Source organism: Mustela erminea, chromosome 5 (assembly GCF_009829155.1).
Source record: "Mustela erminea isolate mMusErm1 chromosome 5, mMusErm1.Pri, whole genome shotgun sequence".
Lineage (NCBI taxonomy): Eukaryota > Metazoa > Chordata > Mammalia > Carnivora > Mustelidae > Mustela > Mustela erminea.
The window spans coordinates 44,582,369-44,603,316 of NC_045618.1; the positions used below are offsets into that span (position 1 = coordinate 44,582,369).

Consider the following 20,948-nt stretch of genomic DNA (forward strand, 5'->3'; position numbering starts at 1 on the left):
CAGCCAGGTGCCCCCTCCTTTTTCTTTTAAATTGTCTTGAAACCTTAAGTCAAATTGGTTTCTAAACAGTGAAAACTTGCCTTACCGTGTTTGCCATTTGTGATAGACAAATGCTACTTGTTTACTTTCAGCCTTTGGGGAGATAATTACACGCTTGCTTATGGAAGTGACAGAATTGAAGCAGGCAGTTCCCTATCTTAGGAAATCGTGTATTCTGTAGGTTCATCATCTGTCGTTGGTTCCTGCTCCTGAGGAGCAGGCCTTAGAATGTTACCTTTTACAAAAGACAGAAGTGAAGCATAGGATTTTCCGGTAAGAGAGTGTAATGACCAGTCATGGCCTAGGAACTCTTTCAGGCCTGTAACTTCATCTCTGTATTTCTCAGGGCCTGCAAAGAGTCAAGCTCATGTCAGGCTCAAGACTTCTTATCAAATTACATATTGAGGGGCGCCTGGGTGGCTCAGTGGGTTAAGGCCACTGCCTTCGGCTCAGGTCATGATCCCAGCATCCTGGGATCGAGCCCCACATCGGGCTTCCTGCTCAGCAGGGAGCCTGCTTTCTCCTCTCTCTCTGCCTGCCTCTCTGCCTACTTGTGATCTCTGCCTGTCAAATAAATAAATAAATAATCTTAAAAAAAATTACATATTGAAATTTGTCCTTTCATTAATTAACTTGATTTCCATTTGACTAAGCTAAACTTCACTGTGTGTCATATGTGGCTGAACACTCCTTCGTGGATCTTTGTGTAGCTAATCAGTTTTCTGTTTTGTAATTTGAGTAATAGACTGTACTCATACATAGAATTGGAATTGGTTGCACAGTTGAAAAAGGGCCAAATCTGACATTTCTCTGCCCTTTGTATCGTAATATCCAAACGTGGACTCTAGCCTTGAGGCCCATAAAGGCATATCTGAAGTAGATTAAATATCAGTTTTTCTGAATGTACCGGTTTTTTTGTTTTTTTTTTTTTTTTTTTTTTTTGCTTTCTTCTGTTACTTTCAGAAATTCATGCAAAGAATTGCACTCCAATGGTTATGATTTCTTCTTTTCTCAAAATGGCCAGTGACATTTTCCCTCATGCTCCTCAATCTGCTGACAGACTGTTTGGGGTTAGAAATACATAGTCATTGTGTATCATGTTTCTTATTTCTTAAGTCCTTTGTCGTACGCATTTCCTGATCTAATGGCAACGCTGCCCAAACTGGGCGTACTCACATTGTAACCACCAGATGTGGAAATCCTGCCCCAGGCTTGCCTGAGGACATCCTTGAAATGACAGTGTGTCTGTAAAGTGATCATGTGAGTGGGGAGTTCTGTTTTTGCTTTTCATAGTGATAACTGAGGGTTACAGTTAGGGTGCTGCCGGGGTACTTTTGGCTCTGCCAAACACTGGGTAGATGTTGGCAAATACCACCTTGTCATTTGCAGAGGTAAAATTTCCACCTCAGTGGTCAAGTGGATTATGTTTAGCTTTTTCTCAACTTTTTATATATGACAACAGTCTGGCTCAGTCTATATGCCATACACCCAAAGGCTGGAATTCTCTATCCACTATATCCCTGTATTTACTTTAAAATAATCTGTATACACCTGCCTTTTTTTTTTTTTTTCTAAACCACAGTGTAATGTGGGGCCTCATGAGTAGAAAGATGAGTTAAAAATACACAAAGCAGGGACGCTGGGTGGTTCAGTGGGTTAAAGCCTCTCCCTTCAGCTCAGGTCATGATCCTAGGGTCCTGGGATCAAGCCCCGCATCGCTCTCTGCTCAGCAGGGAGCCTGCTTCCCCCTCTCTCTCTGGCTGCCTCTCTGCCTACTTGTGATCTCTGTCTGTCAAATAAATAAATAAAATCTTTTTAAAAATATATACAAAGCAGATTATTCACCAAGGCCACTTTTGCCCTTGTGTGTGTGTGTGTGTGTGTGTGTGTGTGTATGGGAATTTGCCTTGAGCCTCAACTGAGCAGCTTTTAAAGTCCAATGAGCTCACTTTTATTAATGCTAGCTCTGTTGCCCTCTCCTGTTTTACAGCTGATTAGATTAATTGAATATGATTAATAAATTACAGTACGGCAGACTCAAAATTATCTGCGTTAATTAAGGACAAGGATAGCATGGGAAAATGAAATCTTCAGATGTCTTTCTTCTTGGCTTTGTTTCTGCAGATGCCACAAAGACACATCACGTGAAAGCAAGCTCACATTTCCTTATCCCTTTCATTGTCTTCCCATACATTCTTTTGCAGGTGACAGCAAATAAACTGAAACTGAAGAAATTAGGGAAAGAGAGACAGATTTGTCCAGTCTCCTTGGTAGATAATGGTTACAGTCTTTAGTCTCCATCTTTCAGATGGAGTATGTGAATTAGTTATTTGGTGTGCTTTTTAAAATACCTTTCCCCCCCCCAGAGAAATGGCATATACTCATTTTACTTATTTAATCTAGAATTTGAAGTATAGTCCTAGTGAGTACTACTTCAGCTATAGCATGTGGAATTTTTTTTTTTTTCAAATTACTGAATGTTATAGACCTAGTTCATTTATATCTCGTTCCTTTTGTAATGTTATAATGTAACTGCTTTCCAAGTTTCTTTATATGTTCACAATGACCAAGGGTTACTTTTAATATATTAAAATATAGTACTCTTAATATATAATATATCTATATATACTTTAAAAATATTCCTTCATGGTGAAAAAGACTCAGCCTTTAGTGGCTACTCTAGTCTTGGGAAGTAGAGGGTGGGGATGTGGGAGGTGTGTGTGTTATTTTCAAGAAAGTGTACACTCAGGGGTGCCTGGTGGTTCAGTGGATTGAGCCTCCATCTGACTCTTGATCTCAGTTCAGTTTTTGATTTCACAGTCGTGAGTTTGAGTCCACAGTGGGCTCCATGCTGGGTGGGGAGCCTACTTAAAAAAAGAAGAAGAAGAATAAAAAGAAGAAATCACTCACTCTTCGGTATTCTGTAGTGGGAAGTAAGGGTCATTGCCCTCCAGGACCCAAGATCAGGCTGAAGACTGCCAACCGTCTTTTATATCTTACTTGCATGCCTGTCATTTGGGGCAGCCTCCTGCTTATGACCTGTTAAAAAACATATTTTGTATTGGTAACTTTGAAAAACTTGCCTGAGAAAGATAGGTGCTAACATTCAATGATCCTTAATGCGTTCCTCCAGGATTGGGAAAGAGTAGTCTATTTTGGAAGAAGTGGGTAAAGATAAAGACAAACATAAGTGAATAATTCTTTTATTCAAGATTGAGGGCTACAGAGTGGAAACTGTGCAGTTAGTTTTCTTGCTCTGATGCCTGGGTCCTTTTTTTAGTTATTGGGGATGGGGGTGGAGAGCCTTGAAAGGGGTGTTCCGCTTTGAAATCGGTTTAATAAAAATAAGCTGATAAAGTATAATTTGAAATTTTTTTGTCAATTTTAGGAAAATTATTTCATGTGGTACTGGGTGATTCTCTGAGCCATTTAGGTATCAGGATAGCTTTTTAGAAATGATCTCTTGTCCATATTGTTTAGGTTTTCTTTCCTCCTAACCCCAAATACTGGGATTTGGAAATAGGGAGCATAATGATCAAATGAGAAGTCTGAGGGTAGCATATTTTGATAGCCAACTCATTTTATGCTTTGATAGAGTTATCATTCTTTGTCTTTTTAAAAAACGATTTTTTAAAAAAGATTTTATTTATTTGACAGAGATCACAAGTGGGCAGAGAGGCAGGCAGAGAGAGAGAGAGAGAGGAAGGGAAGCAGGCTCCCTGATGAGCAGAGAGCCCGATGTGGGGCTCAATCCCAGGACCCTGGGATCATGACCTGAGCTGAAGGCAGAGGCCTTAACCCACTGAGCCACCCAGGCGCCCCCAAAAATGATTATTTATTTATTTAAGAACGAGAGAAAGAGTATGAGCAGGAGGTAGAGGAGGAGGGAGAAAAGAATCTGAAGCGGACTGTGTGCTAAGCCCAGAGCCTCCTGCAGGTTTTGATTCCACAGCTGTGAGATCATGATCTGAGCTGAAACCAAGAGTCAGACGGTTAACTGACTGAGCCACCCAGACGCCCCTCATTCTTTTGTATTTGAAAGTTAAAGTGGCAGTAGGTGGGGGAAGAGGGAAACAAAAGAAAATATGATGTATTCTGTCCTTCATCAGTCCAGACTGCATCCTGTAGATCTGAAACGTGAGTAAGAGAGGATCTGGATTTACCAACCCAGTTGGTACTGGGTGTTGGTATCATTGTATTCTGTTAAAAGCCAACCCAAAAAAGTAATAGGTGACTATTATATATATATATATATATATAATTAAATTATATAATGATATATAATTATATTAATTATATATAATTATATATTATATATAATAAATATATAAATAATAAATATAATAATTATTATATAATAATTAAGACATTTTACTTACTTTAGAGAGTGATAAACATTCTGCCACCTATTATATAATAATTATTATTATATAATAATTATATAATATATAATTGTTTAGATTTTCTTTCCTCCTAACCCCAAATACTGGGATTTGGAAATAGGGAGCATAATAATCAAATGAGAAGTCTGAGGGTAGCATATTTTGATATATAATTATTATATAATAGGTGGCAGAATGTTTATCACTCTCTAAAGTAAGTAAAATGTCTTAAGTATGTAGAGGTGGATAGCCATTTATATATATATAAATATATAAAAATATATTAATATAATTAAATAATATAATATATAATAATTATTATATATTATATAATAATTATATAATATATAATGTAATTATATATATATATATGATAGCATTGTGGGCCCATGGAAGTCTTCCTTTACATGTAGGGTTACAGTGCTGTGAACTTTAAACTTTGGTATTGTGAGGGAGTGTGTTTACAAATCCGGGTGATATAATCATTTGTAGAAGTTTTTCATCTTTGACTGGGAAAAACTATATTCTGTTCCTTCCATTTTTATTGATCTTTGTGTCATCCTTTTACTTGCATATACTCCCATCTGTTTGTTTTAACCTTACTCATTAGCAGTAGCTTATTATAATTACCCATCTGTCACCCTGGCTACAGTGAGCTGTAAATGCTGCTTAATTTTACTATACTTTTGTGGCATTGATGCTGGTTTTGATCAAGAAAAGGCTTTTTTGCTAACTAGACTCAGCATTATGAGTTTGCAGTTATGTTTTTTTACTTTATAATCTCTGATCACTTTTCTTTTATCTTGAGAACAATCAGTGGGAGAAGGTGGGAAGGGGTGAGGTAGGTGCTGCAGGAAAGAGATTATGACTTTTGATGATTCTTCAGCCTACCGTAATTTGGTATAGACGCTTACCCACTTGCTCCCCCATTAAAAAAGAAAAGTTGGTTTGTATTAACTTGGTGAGGAAAATTACTCATTTTGCGTTTTGGACCAATATCAGCTGAAATCTTTTGTAAATAAGTGATTTGGAAATTTTCCTGAAAAATAACAAAATTATAGCTAAAGTTTATTTCAGCCCTAGTTGTTAACTGATATATTACATCGATAAAATCTTTTTTGTTTTTCTTAAGAACTCATTCTCAAAGGAAAAAAAAAATACGTCATTTGTTTTTAGTTAGTTGCAACACATAATGTTGTTACTTAGTTATATTATTTTAATGTATTATTTTCTTTTTAACTTTCGTTTGCCTCCAAGTGAATGGAAAATATTATACAGTCAATACTTGGAAAGAGCCAAAGGATCAGTTTTACTGCATTTTTGGTGCAACATCATTGGAATGTAGTTGTAATTTTTTCCAGTGATAATTCCAGTGATTTGGCGGTAGAGTTTTCCCACAGCAACAGTGTGTCAAATCAGGGATTTGCTTTTCTGTTTTCATTTTCTGAATAACCACAGTATTCCCTCACCCTAAATGAAACAGACCTGACCCTGAGTTGTCAGAGACAAACAAGGAAATTCCAGGTTTAGGAAAGTGATAGTGACTCAGACTGGTGGGGGTTGCCTGCTACAGAGGTACACTTTCTCAGAAACAGTGGCTGGAGCAGAGGAGATGTGGCTGCTTTCATTTATTTGGGAGCAGTTTGGTTCTTGAGATGGTCATGAATTAATAATGGGGAAAGGAATGGAAATCTCCGAGGCATTCTGAACTTTTATTTTTCAAGAAAGCTTAATTCATATATTAGGCTCTTTATGAAAAGAGGTTTTTTTGAATGTAAAACATCTGTTCATTGAAGACCTCTAAAACCCACATTTTAACAACTTCAAGCACATTGCTACTTCCAGATTGAGTAACACTTAAAACACATTTCCTTTTGAAAATGCAAGATTTGCAAAAGGGACTTGTCATGCATTCATTTGGCCATTCTCAAGTGGTGAACTGAATGCTGGATAAGCTCTGCTGGCCCCTTAATCAGATTTAAAATTCTTGTCCTTCCTAGGTGTTCCTGCATACTTCATCTGAGTGATAGCTGTCTTTTTGCACCTCATTTGCTATTTCCGGGTTGTTGTTTTTTTTTCCTCTTGATATTTTTGTAGTTCTAGCATTGAAAACTTTTTGTCATTCAACACATAGCTTATTTTTAGCAGTTATCATTTGGTACATAATGAGTTGGTTTTTTACCTTTTATTTCCCAAAGACATTTTAAGGGTTAATTAGATCTTTATAATTTAATCTATAAAGTCCTTTGAGACCTTACTTAAAACTGTTCTTATCTGCACTGTTTTTGTATCTGCCGCACGTACATTTATGGCTCAAAAAGGTAAATTCTTCCTTATTTCTAAAATTAGTTTATGAGTTAATCTTTTGTTGGTATGATTAGATTGTATAGGTACAGCTGTCTTAACGCCAAGAATGCCAAGAGGTGACTTTAATTCGGCAACAAGTAGAAGCTTTTTCTTGTTTTAGATTTTATTTATTTGTCAGAGAGAAAGCATAAGCAGAGGGAGCAGCAGGCTGTCCACTGAGCAAGGAGGCCTATGAAGGCTGGGTCCCAGGGCCCTGGGATCATGACCTGAGCCAAAGGCATTAACCCATGCTTAACAGACTGAGCCACCCAGGTGTCCTGACATGTAGAAACTTTTAAAACAATGTAAAGATGTGTAGCTTTTTCTGTAGGAAGGAGTACTGTCTGTCGCTATTGATTTATACCATAAATGAGGTTTAAGTTATTGCTTCCTATTCACAGAATAGAGGAACTAAAGAAATCTGAAAACTTCTTTCTTCTTTTTGGTATAGTAGGTGTCTTTTTAAAAGGGCAGATTATATTCACAGACCACTATGTTCATTTAAACTGTTGTTAAATGCCTTCAGAGCTTACTTTTAATGTTTTTTTTTTCTGCTAAACTTTAAACTTTCTGATTTTCAGAAAGGAAACCACATTATAAATTTGAATATAAACAAAACAAAAAATTAAATGATTCTGAATATAGGCGGCAAAATTGGTACTTGGTGAACATGCTTTTATGAACTTACAGAATGTGTATTTACAAAAGAACAATGCCTTGAACTCCTCTCTTTCATTCTTTTCTTTTCTTTTTTATTTTTTTTGGAGGCGGGGGTGGGGGTGGGAGTGGGGGCGTTGAGGGGGTAGGGCCTGCAGTGGGAGGTGGAAGAGAGAATCTTAAGCAGGCTCCACCCCCATCACAAAGCCTGAAGCTGGCGATCTCAGGACCCAGAGATCATGACCTGAGCTGAAATCAAGAGTCAGACACTTAACCGACTGAGCTGCCCTGGGGCCCCGATCTAAGTTACATTTTTTTTTTTTAAAGATTTTATTTATTTATTTGACAGAGAGAGATCACAAGCAGGCAGAGAGGCATGCAGGGAGAGAGGAGGAAGCAGGCTCCCTGCTGAGCAGAGAGTCCAATGCAGGGCTCGATCCCAGGACCCTGAGATCATGACCTGAGCCGAAGGCAGCGGCTTAACCCCACTGAGCCACCCAGGCGCCCCCTAAGTTACATTTTCTTAACTTTGTTTCTACTTCAACACATTTTCTCCAAGTCCTTTATTTTGGGGGAAAAAAAATTTTTGAAGCTTCAATCTGTGACTCTTATTTTTTCCCATTTCAGTACTCTGTTTTTCTAATTAGAGATTTTAGCTAATTGTCCTAAAGTCAGGTACTCCAAAACCCATGTTTAAAAGTCCACATTTAAAAATCCACATTTTTAAAAATTTTATTTATTTATTTGACAGCGATCACAAGTAGGCAGAGAAGCAGGCAGAGAGAGATGAAGGGAAGCAGGCTCCCCACTGAGCAGAGAACCCGATGTGGGGCTCGATCCTAGGACCCTGGGATCACGACCTGAGCCGAAGGCAGGGGCTTAACCCACTGAGCCACCCAGGTGCCCCTAAAAGTCCACATTTAAAAGTAAACCTCGGTGTTTAAAAGTCCCCCCCCCCAAAAAAAAAGCCTAAGTAAAATGAAGTTGTCAAAGTTGCAAAATAGCAGTATCCATCTATACTGCATCTTCATCATGAATAATAAAAATCTCAAGTAAGGAAGTGAAGGTAGCATTTCTCTGAAGTAGATTTCAATATTTAGGACAGTTTTTTCTATTTCTGGAATACCTCTGACATGTAAATAGACCAACCACATAACCCATATTCTCATAGTTTGGGATCACAAATGTTTCTAAATGTACTTTTGAAGCAAAGTATATTTTTCCCCTTTTAATTGTGAAAGTGCAGTGTTGGACTTCTGCTTCTTAAAGTGGGTCAGAGGGGATAGATACCCTGTGTTTTTTGCTGTTGATACATGGCTCCATGAGTAATCCCAGCATTAGAATTTTGCATTGCTATCATTCACTGAAATGCTAAGTGTCCCAGAAATTTGACTTTTTTTCCCCATGGATATTTTGGCTGCAGCCCAAGTGGACTGATTATAAATGCACTTGAGTGGGAGCCAGGTGTGAAACATGTCAGTAAAAGGTCTCTGCTGTTCTCTCCCTGCCCTCCCCTCTCCGATTGTCCTGGGTCAGCCTACTTCACCAAGTAACCCAAGACCGTTGTAAGGTAGAAGAGAGAGCTCTGTGTGTTCTAAGCTACAGGACCCACAGGGCAAAAATGCATCCAGATCACTGCAAGGTCAGGACGACTAGCTGGCTCCAGAGTTGTTGAGGCCTGGAGCCGATGTCCTTCTTCATACTCTTTCCACACTCCCGCACAAACCCAGAACAACCTCCCTAGGCTCTGAAAAAAGAGAAGGTTGTTAGTAAATAAACATCTGTTGGCTGACTAATTGACATCAGTGTAAAATAATTTTGTCCTTCTGTTCCCTCCCTGTGTTAAATTATATCTAATTTGTGGAATGAAAGGGGGCCCAGTACTGCTCATTCCAACCTTCTTTGCCCTACTAGGTCTGTTAATTATGGACGTGGGTCAAGTTCAAAGGTTCCTTCCCTCTGTTCTGCAGGCCAGGCCCTCCCTTCTTGGCTGCTTCCAACCACACTGCTGGTTTCTGAGAAATATCTGATAAGCAATGCTTTAGGCGAGCTCACGCCACATCTCCCTAGAGCCTCGCTGCCGGCTCTTGTTAATGTGGGTCACCCTGGACAATGCAGAGGCCTCAAGTACAACTTTACCTACTCCTCAGAGGTACGGGGCACAGCTCCCTACCCGAGTTCTGAGGGTGGAGGGAGGATATCCTCTTCCTTCTCCCACTGGAATGGAAAATCAGATTTCCTTTGTTCTTCTCCTAGAGTGCCACTCCCAACAGTGACCAAATGTGTATTCTTTCATTATTCTTAGCCCAAACAGAACCTTCTTTTTCCTCCAGGCTGGGAAGGAAATGCCCCTGAACTCCCTGCATAAAATCGGAGCGGCCAACACTCCTTGCTACCCCAAGCCCCTAATCTGCCCCCTCACTTTCTGAACTTGATCCAGTCTCGCTATCGCCCACACCTGGTCACTAAGGCTCACAGGCCCTCTGTATACTGAGTAGCACGGTATGGAGTGGTGCCTGCCACCCACTCCCTCCACCACTGCTAGCTCCCACTATGTTTTTAAAGTTGCCTTTCATGTCTAAATTTGGTTAGATTTTTCTGCTATCATTAATGAATATCTTCAGATACCACTTTTTTTCAAATAACTACTTATTGCTTCTTAAAAATTAGTAAGAATTTCAGGCATACAGAGTATACCTACTATAAAACACTCCCATATTCAGATACCACCATGCAGTTTTAGAAATAATAAATGATTGAATTGAAGTCCCTCTGAACCTCTCTTTAATCACCTCTTCTACCATTTCTCTTCACAGGTAACAGCTATATGGATTTTGTTGGGTCATTCTCATATGTTTTTATACTTTAATTACACATGGATGTATGTATAAATGATACGTTCTATAGTTTTGGGTACTTTTGAAATTATATAGGAATGGTTTGACTCTGGGAAATTTTGCAGTTGGCTTTTTTCACTTCATATTATGTTTTTAGATTCAGTCATGTTGATACATGTGACTCTTGGTCACTGTTCCTGGATATCCCCTGTATACCAAGGTGTTCTCTCACTGGGGGCCATTTCCGTTGTTGCTAACCTTTTGCTATTGACCCTTAAAGAGCAGGCCTCCCCAGGGAGATACGGACATTCTTGCACACATCTCTTTAGAAGGCCTTTGGAAGGATCTTTAAATGACAAGTTTGATTTTAGACTCTTTTGAGTTAGTCTTTGTGAATCTGGGTAAGTTGCTGTGGCTCCCTGGGCCTCAGTTTGCTTGGGCACACAGGGCGGACTAAACTAAAGAACCTCTAAGTTTCTTTCCAAGCCTAGAATTCTTTCTGGCTTCTCTCCCTCCTTACAGAGTATAGTATGTATCAGTGATGATACATAACTGCTTAGCATGAGAATCAGTTCAGGGGAAGGGGGAAAAAAAAAACTCTTGTGTGTCTGTGTGCATGTATTTAAATTCAAAATGAAAATGACTTTGAGTCCCTTGGGAATGTTTTCTTACCATGTAGATTTCCTATTCTATTGACTAGATAAATATTAATGACAAAACTGGCACTGCTTTAAAGCCATCAAGAAGTTAATGGTCGGGCTTATTCTAGTAAACATGGAAACAGTGTTGGAGTCTTGTCTCCTGAGAGTAGATGTTGGGCTGTGTTGCCAGCTGGGCAGGCCGAGGGATTGCTCATGAGTTGGGATGACTCAGGGTCGTCATTTTGAACATGAATTATTGTATTATGTGCTGCCAAGAAATGATGCTTTCTAAAAGACTGTTGAAATATAAAGGGCTTTTTTTTACTCTAAGCGTAATGCCCTTCAGAAGCTATATTTTTGAGATCGTATGGTCTTTTTAAATTAAAAAAAAAAAAAAAGTTGCTCCCTTCCTGCCAGAATGAGCTGCGGTTCTTGCTGCTGTTGATCTGACAGCCCCCTCCTTCTTTGCAGTCTCTCATCACCTGAGGCTAGGATACAGGCCAGTGCTTTGGAACTAGAGTCTCAGGGACTCTCAGGCTGTGAAGATCGTGGATTAGTGCAGAGATGTCGTGGCAACTACCTGGGTTGCTCATTGTCCTTTTTTTCCTTCATATTGTCTGTTAGTGGCTGAACGCTAGATGAAGTACTAGAGTTATTATCAAACCTGGTAACCTACACATCAGGCTGTTATGATTTGTCCATTTCCTATAGCTGTGAACACAAAATTTTACTAATTGATAGATTGGAGTATCATTCTAACAGATATCGTGATCAATTCAACAACTTTTCCATTCTCTCCTATTTTTAGGGAGGAGTTTAGCTTAATCCAATCTTGGTGACTGCCCGTGGCCGAGGCTGGTTCCGGAACTCAGCATTAGCCTCTAGAACATGACATTCTCATAGCTATAGTTCTAGAAGTGAAACATGAAGGAAAGGTCGCTGGAGGTTTTGGGGAAACATTTCCTCACTTTGAAGTGAGAGGCACAGGAAGATGATCTCTTTTCTTCTCGGCATTGCTCTTGTGGTCAGGAACCATTACCAGTCAGGGGATGAAACTGACACTCCCAAGAGGGCAGAGCCAAAGGAGGTACAGAGAAATGAGCCGGAACTACTGGACTGAGCCATCCCTGAACCTCAACTCATCACTGGGCTTATTATATGAGTCAACAAATTACCTTAAGCTAGTTTGATTTGAGGTTTCTATTATTTGCAGCAGAGAGCATCCTAATTGATATAATTACATTACTGTATTATGGCTGGTTATTCTAATTCTGGAGTAGTCTCAGGAAGTTATCTTTAAAGTGAATATTAATCCACCTGTAGTCTACTGCTGTTATTGTCAAACTAATTATAAGATCTTGATTTTCATATTGTAATAGATTTCTTAGCATCCTTACTATTGTTACTACAGTATGCTAAGAAAACTTTGAACTTTCAAGTTGTTCTTAGTTCTCCCCATACTTAGTAGAATGTGATCTTTACTTACTTATTACTTAGATGAGAGTATTTAACCTTTTATTATCTACTGTATATGTGTTTCTGAATGGAGTCAAACTATCAAAGAGAGGATGGACCCTTTGCTTGATTTGAGAGTAATTCAGAGCAATATGGTAACAAAACCAAATAACACAGGATTAAGCCAGGACTTGTCATGTCAGGGATGGACGTGGCCAAGGAAAGAGCTGAGGGAGGAAATGGGGGAGGACCCATGGGTGGAGTGTCATCTTCAGGGAAGGCTGCTGCATGAGGTAGCCAGGCATGTGCAGAGGGGAAGAGGTGGGGGGGCAGTTGGAGAGAGGCTCTGAGGGTGGCAGGGTCAGGAGAGCAGTGCCTCACAAAGGCTGTATTGCCAGGCAGAGGAAATTGACCCCACACCTTAATAGTGAGGTGCCATTACCTCAGAGATGGTTGACAGTTACCCTCACAGTGGCATGGAGAGGAGTTAGACCAGGGAGAGAGGCTGGCACCGAGTCCTGGGAAGCTGTTACCGTAATTCATGCGTCAGGTGACAAGAGCTATAGGATAATAGCATCTGAATATGTAATATCTTACATTGATACGGAATTTCAGAGTTCCCAGAGCACATTCAAACATGTTATTTAATTAAGTCCCCTCACCCTTTTTTTCTGGATGAAGATACAGAGGTTCAGAGCAGTTAAGAACCTCCCAAAAGGTGTCAGTGACAGAACCCAACCTATAGTCTAGGTCTTTGGACTTTCAGGTCTATTGCTTTTCAATAATAATATAAACGACATTTTCTATTATTAGTGAACTTCTAGTTGTGCTAATTTGGCTCTGCTCTGTGCATTTGTCTATCAGCTGGCTCCTGACAGCAGTGTAAACAGAAGCTAAATACCACTGGTCCCAACTCTTCTAAACACTGAACACCTCTGAATAGTGAAAAGATGGTGAAGTGTTACAGATAATGGTAGAACCTCCTCAGATTACAGAAAGGTGATTCTTCTAACAAGTACAGAAAACAAAAGGCTGGATCGGGAGAAAGTTTCCTAAATGTTTTAAAGGAATGGAGAGTGACTGAGATTTTAGTGAGCCTCCAAGTGGCAGTTTTTTTGGGTACTCTCAATATTTATATGTAGAAACATTGTAGTAACATAGCTGTTGAAGGCTTTTCTCCTCCCAGCATAACTGCATTTAATGTCTAAGTCAATTTAGAAGATACGTAATTGACACGTTTTCTTGAAATATCATGGAAACTGCTTTTAAGGGGTTCTGAACAGAATGCAAAAGAATAGAAAACTCTGAAAGCTGAGTGGCCAGATGATAAAGATTTAGCAAACTGCATCCAGGTTGTATTCATTAACTTGTTCCTTCAAAGAGTAGCCGCTTATTCCTGATAAGTGCGGAGCATTCTGATATTTGTCAAGGACTTTGTGGTTCTTTGTAATTGAAATTTCTAATAAGTTTCGAACTACCATAGTGCAGGGTTGGGGGGGTGGATGGGTAAGAGAGGGTTGGACTTTTAACTGCCAGGGCCCCCAAACGTCTTTTACATGGAACCTGTCTGGCCCACCTGAGTGCTACTTACAGGTTAGAATCACCTGGAGAGCTTTTAAAAATTACCAATGCATAGATCCTACCCCACCTTTTTTTTTTTTTTTTTCCTTTTTAAAGATTTTCGTCCTTTATTTGAGATAGAGTGAGCACATAAGCAGGGGATAGAGGGGGAAAGAAGCAGGCTCTCTGTTGAGCAGGAAGCCCGATTTGGGTCTCAATCCCAGGACCCTGAGATCATGACCTGAGCCGAAGGCAGATGTTTAACATGCTGAGCCACCCTGGTGCCCCAGATCCTACCTACCCTTGACCAACGAAGTCAGAATCTCAGAATTTGGGGAAAGGAACAGACCTAGTCATAAATAGTTTTTAAAGTTCTCCAGGTAATCCTATAGTTCAGCTATTTCAGCTCCAGCCTGTAAGCAGCAGGAAATGTTTATCAAATTGTACATAGGATACTTGGTAGCTGTATAAAATAAATATGTAGGTTTTCCCGTCTTTGAGCTAAATAGGCCAGTTTGGGGCCTTAGGGTTTTGTTTTTCTCCTTAGCCACTTTTAAAGAATACATGGCAGGAAATGGAGGAAGACATTCTAAAGAGGTCTCATGGCATTTTTTAGGGAAGACTGGGGCAGGAAGGGTAGGAATCATTGTTTGTATATATTTCAGGAAGCCGAGAATATGGCATGTTCTCAGTCTATCTAAATTATGTCACTTCGAGGGATGTGATCCATTTGTATCAAAATAATGAGGCATATAATACATTGCATTTAACATGTGTGGGAATTCTTCGCAGAGTAATTAGAATTCCTTTCTTCAGCCTGTATTCAGAGGAAACATACCATTCACACCCTCTCTGTGTTCACATTTTCCAGTGCGTTGGAGAGCTTTTTTTTTCAATAGAAATCTTTGTCCTTTTCCTAATAAGACTTGGATTATAGTTGGAGAAATTTAGCATTTCTTTTTCTTTTTCTGGCAGGAATTGATTTTAAAATCAGAACGATAGAACTGGATGGAAAGAAAATTAAGCTTCAGATATGGTAAGTAAAAAAAAAAAATATACACAGAGTTTCTACCTTATTTGGAATGGAAAGTGGGAATTAAAATGTGAATTGTGGTAAGTTAGTGGTAAACTGTGAGAGCTAAAACATCTTTTCTTTACCACAACCAAGGGGGAGTGGGTGAGTATTGAAAGGTATCTCCACCAAGAATGGGAAGGTAAGGAATGGTCTTAAACCTGGAAGAGATCTGAGAACTCATTCTTCCCAGACACTAATTTTGTAGGAAGGAAAGAAAATCTAAAGAGTGTACACACTTTTTCACTGTACTTGTTGCAGCTTTGAAATCAGATAAGGCAAAAGTTGTCACATGGTAGGAACCCTAAGCAGGTTCTTTTTAAGTACAGATCTAGATTCTAGGTTTTGCCTCTCAGCTGAGGGCTTGGGCCAATTGCTTCCCTTTTTAGGTCCTGTTTTTCCTCATTGGTTAATTGGTTGGTGAGCCTGAAGATATCCAAGAGCCCCTGTAGATCTAACATTTTATTATTTGCTTTCATGTTGCTTCTCTTTAAATTAAAAAAAAAAATGAGGACCACTGAACCCATCTAATATGTGATGATGACAGCAGTAGTCAAAGCTTAGAAATTCAGAGCAGGCTAGATTAAGAAGCAGGCAGGGCAAAATAGTAAAATAATATATATCAGCTTTTTCCTTAGGCCATTCTTCTTTGAATCTCAGAACCAGGGTATAACTAGAGCATCATGTTGAAATCCACTGGTCCTTCTTTAAAGAGGAAGAACCTAGACTTAAGAGTGGTTAAGTCCATCTGAGGAATTCTGTCTGGGTTACTGATAAAGCTGAGACAACTCCCCAGATCTGGAGCATCTTGACAGCTTTACATATCAGCCCAGGATAATAGTTCCTTGTATATTCATTGGGAAACATAGTGAAGGTTACTGCAGGTTGCCCTTTTCATCTATTGATATTTCGTTAAGAGACCAAATATTTTGAAGATCTAAAGAAAAAGTCTAAGGGAGAAGCAAAGAGAATTTCTGACTCAATGCTGAACGGTCCTGACCATGAATAAGAATTGAATAAGAGTTGTTATTAGGAGCCTGTGGGTAGTCAGCTAATTAGAACCAAATGTAATATCAGAGCATTCTTAGCAGCAGACTCCATTCAGTCTTCACGACCTGTATTTAGTATGGCAGGGGTTTCTCCTCTGTCCTCACTGCAGAGCTGATTCTAAATCCAGTAGTGTGTGAGACCAAAATATGGTTAACTGGCTCCAAGATGCTTGGCTTCTGTTTTCCGCATGGTGTGTTTGCCATATACCAAGCAGGTGCTCTGGGTATCTAATCCTGATCAGTGAGAGAATGGCAGAAGATGACTGTGGTGGGAAGCCTGGAGTTGCCCTAAACCTCTGAGACCGAGGATGCTTGAGGTTCATTCAAGGGGCTGAGCCATTTAACGGTTCAGTGGTAGACCATAGCCCAGCGGAGCCTGTTGCCTCTTCTACAGAATGAGGATAAGTGTCTTACTGCTACACTGGGCTATGGTGGGTCTCACATGAGCACAGACAAATGTATTTTCTAAGGTATAAATAAACATTAAGGTATTAATGTTTTTAATTTGCTGTATTTCCCTTGGGCCTCCATCTCTTATTTGGGTTGGTATACCAACGTGTATTTCCACAAACGCCTCTCTTTTGTGGAATTAAGTTGTACAGTTTCGTTTGCCTTAGTAGCACAGGGAGAGAATTAGTTCTGGTGGTGCATAGCAAATTTAGAAATACTGATTTTCCCAGATATCAAGGAAATTTGACTCCCTTTATAGGGATCACTTCAAGCAAAGTATGAGAAATTTTGAATTTTTCAGAATGAATTTTAAGAGAATGCCACCAACCAGAAAGCAAGAATACATGAACGTGTATATAATCTTGAGGTGGTGTTCATATCTTAAAGTGTTCAGAAACATTTTCAGCCATTCTGTGTGAAACTCCAGGCTCCCATTTAATCCCAGGCTCTACAGCTGACAAAGTTCTTGAGGAGATCCATTTTAGTGTGCTCTGCTGAGCAGAATTCACACAGTAGTAAGTGCAACCCCATTGCTTGCTTTGTACAGAAATCAGACTCTGTACAGAAATCAGAGAGCAAAATGCCTTAATCATCGGGCATTTACAAAAAGGATTATAACAACTTGCAGGGGTCCAAGAATTTAGAACTATTCTCTGTTCTCTCCCACATGTATTTGACTAATAGAACATGCCAGTTCCTAGCAGGGCCATGTATTTTCTCGTTGCTGCTTTTATCATCAAGGTCCAAGTTTCCCACCAAAGTCATTGTGAGCTCCTGACAGGCCTCTGTGGCCACCTCCGCCTCTAGCTCACAGACACACAGCATGTTCCCTATGCGGCTCTTTTGCCTTGCCCTTGAAACCATTGCCTTTGTGAGCCGCCCAGAATTCTCTCTACAGCTTAAGGTCTCTCCTCAGCAATGCTGGTGACAATTCTAAAACCACTTTCTCCTTTGTTTCAAATTTTAGGGACACAGCAGGTCAGGAAAGATTTCGAACCATCACAACGGCATACTATAGAGGAGCCATGGTGAGTGTGTTTGAGAGTTTTTATAACTCTTCAGGTGAGAGTAAAACATGCATATTCATTTCTCAGGGTTTTAAGATCCAAGCTACAATCTAGCATAATGCGGGAGATAGGTTTTGGGATGTGAAAACAAGACATTTAAAGGGTTTTTCTATGCTCTCTGTTCAGTAACTGCATGCTTTGACACTGGTCTTCGTAATATTCATCAGGTTATTAGTTTATAGATGTTTTGGAACTCCTCCACACATTCTGAGCAGTTGTATATCTTAGTGGAAGCTGGGAGACCAGTTAAAGGCAATGACGGTAATTCAGGCTAATAGACGAGAATAGGAATAAGACCGGGCTTAGGAGTTGAGGGGTCAGAATCGGGAGATCGTGTGGTTTTCGGGCCTATAACAGGTTTTAGTGACCCTGGCTGTGAGGAGGTAAGTCTCAGGGTCTGCTTGGGCTGGCTGGCAGGGTTGTATCACCCTTTATCAAAACAAGGGTATAAGGAGGAAGACAGGATTTAGAGGGGACAAAGACAGCCTTGTGTTTTACTTAGTTGAGTTTTTGGTGACCACACGGGACATTTGGGAGCTGCTATCTGGTCATTGGTCTCCAAAACACATCTGACCGTGTTTTCTTCGGCTTCGTCTTGTGCCGTTTTGCCATTGGATCTATGAACTCTTACCAGGCTGCCTCTTTCACTCAGTCCAGTGGGTTCTGGGCCATTCTCGTCAGCAGGGTACTTAACATTTCTGCTGTGTGCCAGGCACTGTGGGCTTTCCCTCTTCACCGCAGCCTCAGCCCTATGGCCCAGTTCAAGTCTACTCAGACCTCAGGTCTTGGCTTTACTGTCATTTTCTCAGGGAAGCCTTCCCTGACCACCTCATCCCTTAGCCAGATTAGCCACATCTGTACTCAAAATTCCCCATACTACTTCATAGCAACTGTCAAAGTTGTAACTAATTGTGTAATTATTGGTTTATTGTTTTCTTTGCTAGCTGGCCATAAGAGGAAAGGGCCTTGTCTATCTTGTCAACTACTGGTAACACAAAGTATAAGATCAGGCACGTAGTGAGGGCTCACTAAATATTTGTTGAATGGACAGACAGATGGGTAGATCTAGCACTTAATACAGGAGGGTGGTCTGGTGATACAGATTTTGGAATCGTTACCATGTAAGTGTCAGTTGATACATTTAGGAGATAAACTGTTTAGAAATACCAGACATGGGGTGCCTGGGTTGCTCAGTGGGTTAAGCCTCTGCCTTCGGCTCAGGTCATGGTCTCAGGTCCTGGGATCGAGCCCAGCATTGGGCTCTCTGCTCACCAGGGAGCCTGCTTCCCCCTGACCTCTGCCTGCTGCTCTGCCTACTTGTGATCTCTCTCTCTCTCTGTCAAATAAATAAAGTCTTTAAAAAAAAAAACCAGACATGAGGATCTTTAAAAATACAGTGACAATGCCTTTCAATAAACCCGTATAACAAATGTATTATGTTTTAAGTGTCTGCAATTTATGTAGACGGATAGTGATATTTTGATCAGCCCATATTTGAAGAAATGATTTTATTTTTTAAGTATAAAAAGAAATAACTTTATTTTTTTACTTTATTTTTTTAAATATTTTATTTATTTATTTGACAGAGAGAGAGAGAGAGATCACACAAGTAGGCAGAGAGGCAGGCACAGAGAGGGGGAAGCAGGCTCCCCGCTGAGCAGAGAGCCCAATGTGGGATTCGATCCCAGGACCCTGAGATTATGACCTGAGCCAAAGGCAGAGGCTTAACCCACTGAGCCACCCAGGTGCCCCCAAAAGAAATAATTTTAAAACAGTATAGTTACGATCTTAGTATAGGAGTAAGAAGCAAGACATTTCTACTTGCAATAATAAAGTACACAACAGAAGTGATTACCTTTTTCTCTAGTCACTATCTCTGTTTTAACTGAAACACTCCTTTAGCTCCATTGGGTACTGATTCTTACAATGTGCAGTCAGGTAGAAAGGGTGTATCACCCTCACCATAATCACTAATTCATTAAAAGTAAACTGTAGAAAAAATGTTTACATACTATTCACACAGTGAGACAGTAGAATTTGTTTTTCCTTCTTTGTACTTTAAAATTTTAATTATAAATCTCTTAATTAAAAAGACAAAGGACAAAGAAAAGTTTTCTGGAGGGTAGGAGTACACTGACACTGTATTCTATAACTTTAAATGTATGACGTACTCAATAAAGGTTTTTCTTACAGGGAATTATGCTGGTCTATGACATCACAAATGAAAAGTCCTTTGACAATATTAAAAATTGGATAAGAAACATTGAAGAGGTATGTATGAAGGAGAATGATGATACAAGAGAGGAGTCCTTCTGGGTGCTTGCGGAGGACTCCTTCTTTCTCTGGAAGAGGCAGCTAAGCTGCTGAGAAGTACACCAGGGGCAGCTGAGGCTCCCTTGCTCTGAGGAGCACAGCCAGAGTGATCTCTGGTGCCACAGGTCGAACCACTGTATCCAGTAGGGAGCTACACATAGCAGAGCAGTCTCACTAAATTTTAAACGTGGGTCGGATCTTGAAAATAATTTAATCCAAGTCCCCATTTTACCCATGTTGAAAACTGAGGCCAGAAAGAAGAGACTTGCTTGTGCTCCTCTAGCTTTAAAGCCTGACTCCCAGCCTCTTGCTGTCTGACTGGCAAAGATGTCTCCCTGTTCCATCAACTTAGCATTTTTCCCTTCTAACCTTTTCTCTATCATTAGATATTTGAAATTTGGTTCAATTCCAGATTGACTGGTATTAAGACTTTCTTTTTTAATGTCTTTAACATTTCAGAAAGAAATCTGACTTTAAAATCATTTTGTACACATTAATAATAACTGACAAGATTTCATATTTTAAGTAGTTCAGAATCCAGAATACCATCCTCATTGGCTTGCTCAGTACTTATTTTCTTCCTTCTTTGACCCAAATTAGTATTTGGAAGTTTTGTTGTTGGATAACCAGAAGTTCTACTTCTGTTTGTTCATGTACCAAAAAAGGCACAAGAATGACTGTAAGCCTTTGGGGAAAAAGTTCACATAGGCTCTTATGCTGTACCTTTTCCCTCCTCCCATCTTTTAAATTTTTCCCTGCATCAGGCTTTGTGTGGAGCGAAAGATTCTTTTTCTTATTATTAAATGTATGGATATGTTTCTGACAGGTTAGGATTTGTCTGTTGAATAGCTGTGTTTTGCTCTGGCTGTTTTTACAACGTACTATTTTCTCCCCATAGCATGCCTCCTCAGATGTCGAAAGAATGATCCTGGGTAACAAATGTGATATGAATGACAAAAGACAAGTGTCAAAAGAAAGAGGAGAGAAGGTAAATTTGAGCAGAATGCGTAAAGATCAGAATCTATTCACACGAAGCAGTTATTTTCTTAGTATTACTTAATTATTGATTTCAGTTTGAAG

The 20,948-nt window shown here is 39.7% G+C and overlaps 1 protein-coding gene across 2 annotated transcripts in view; it reads left to right on the forward strand.

Annotated features, from left to right (window-relative positions):
* Window positions 1–20,948, forward strand: part of RAB8B (RAB8B, member RAS oncogene family) — a 60,184-nt gene that overhangs the window by 29,885 nt on the left and 9,351 nt on the right. Inside the window, exons 1-5 of one of the 2 annotated variants that reach the window (XM_032342788.1) lie at window positions 12,646–12,907; window positions 14,893–14,953; window positions 17,456–17,516; window positions 19,749–19,826; window positions 20,767–20,856. In XM_032342788.1, coding sequence (XP_032198679.1) covers window positions 12,661–12,907; window positions 14,893–14,953; window positions 17,456–17,516; window positions 19,749–19,826; window positions 20,767–20,856 — 537 coding nt within the window. In that variant the 5' untranslated portion in view covers window positions 12,646–12,660. Of the gene's footprint in view, window positions 1–12,645; window positions 12,908–14,892; window positions 14,954–17,455; window positions 17,517–19,748; window positions 19,827–20,766; window positions 20,857–20,948 lie in introns of those variants that run through there. The other variant, XM_032342789.1, reaches the window with a different exon arrangement.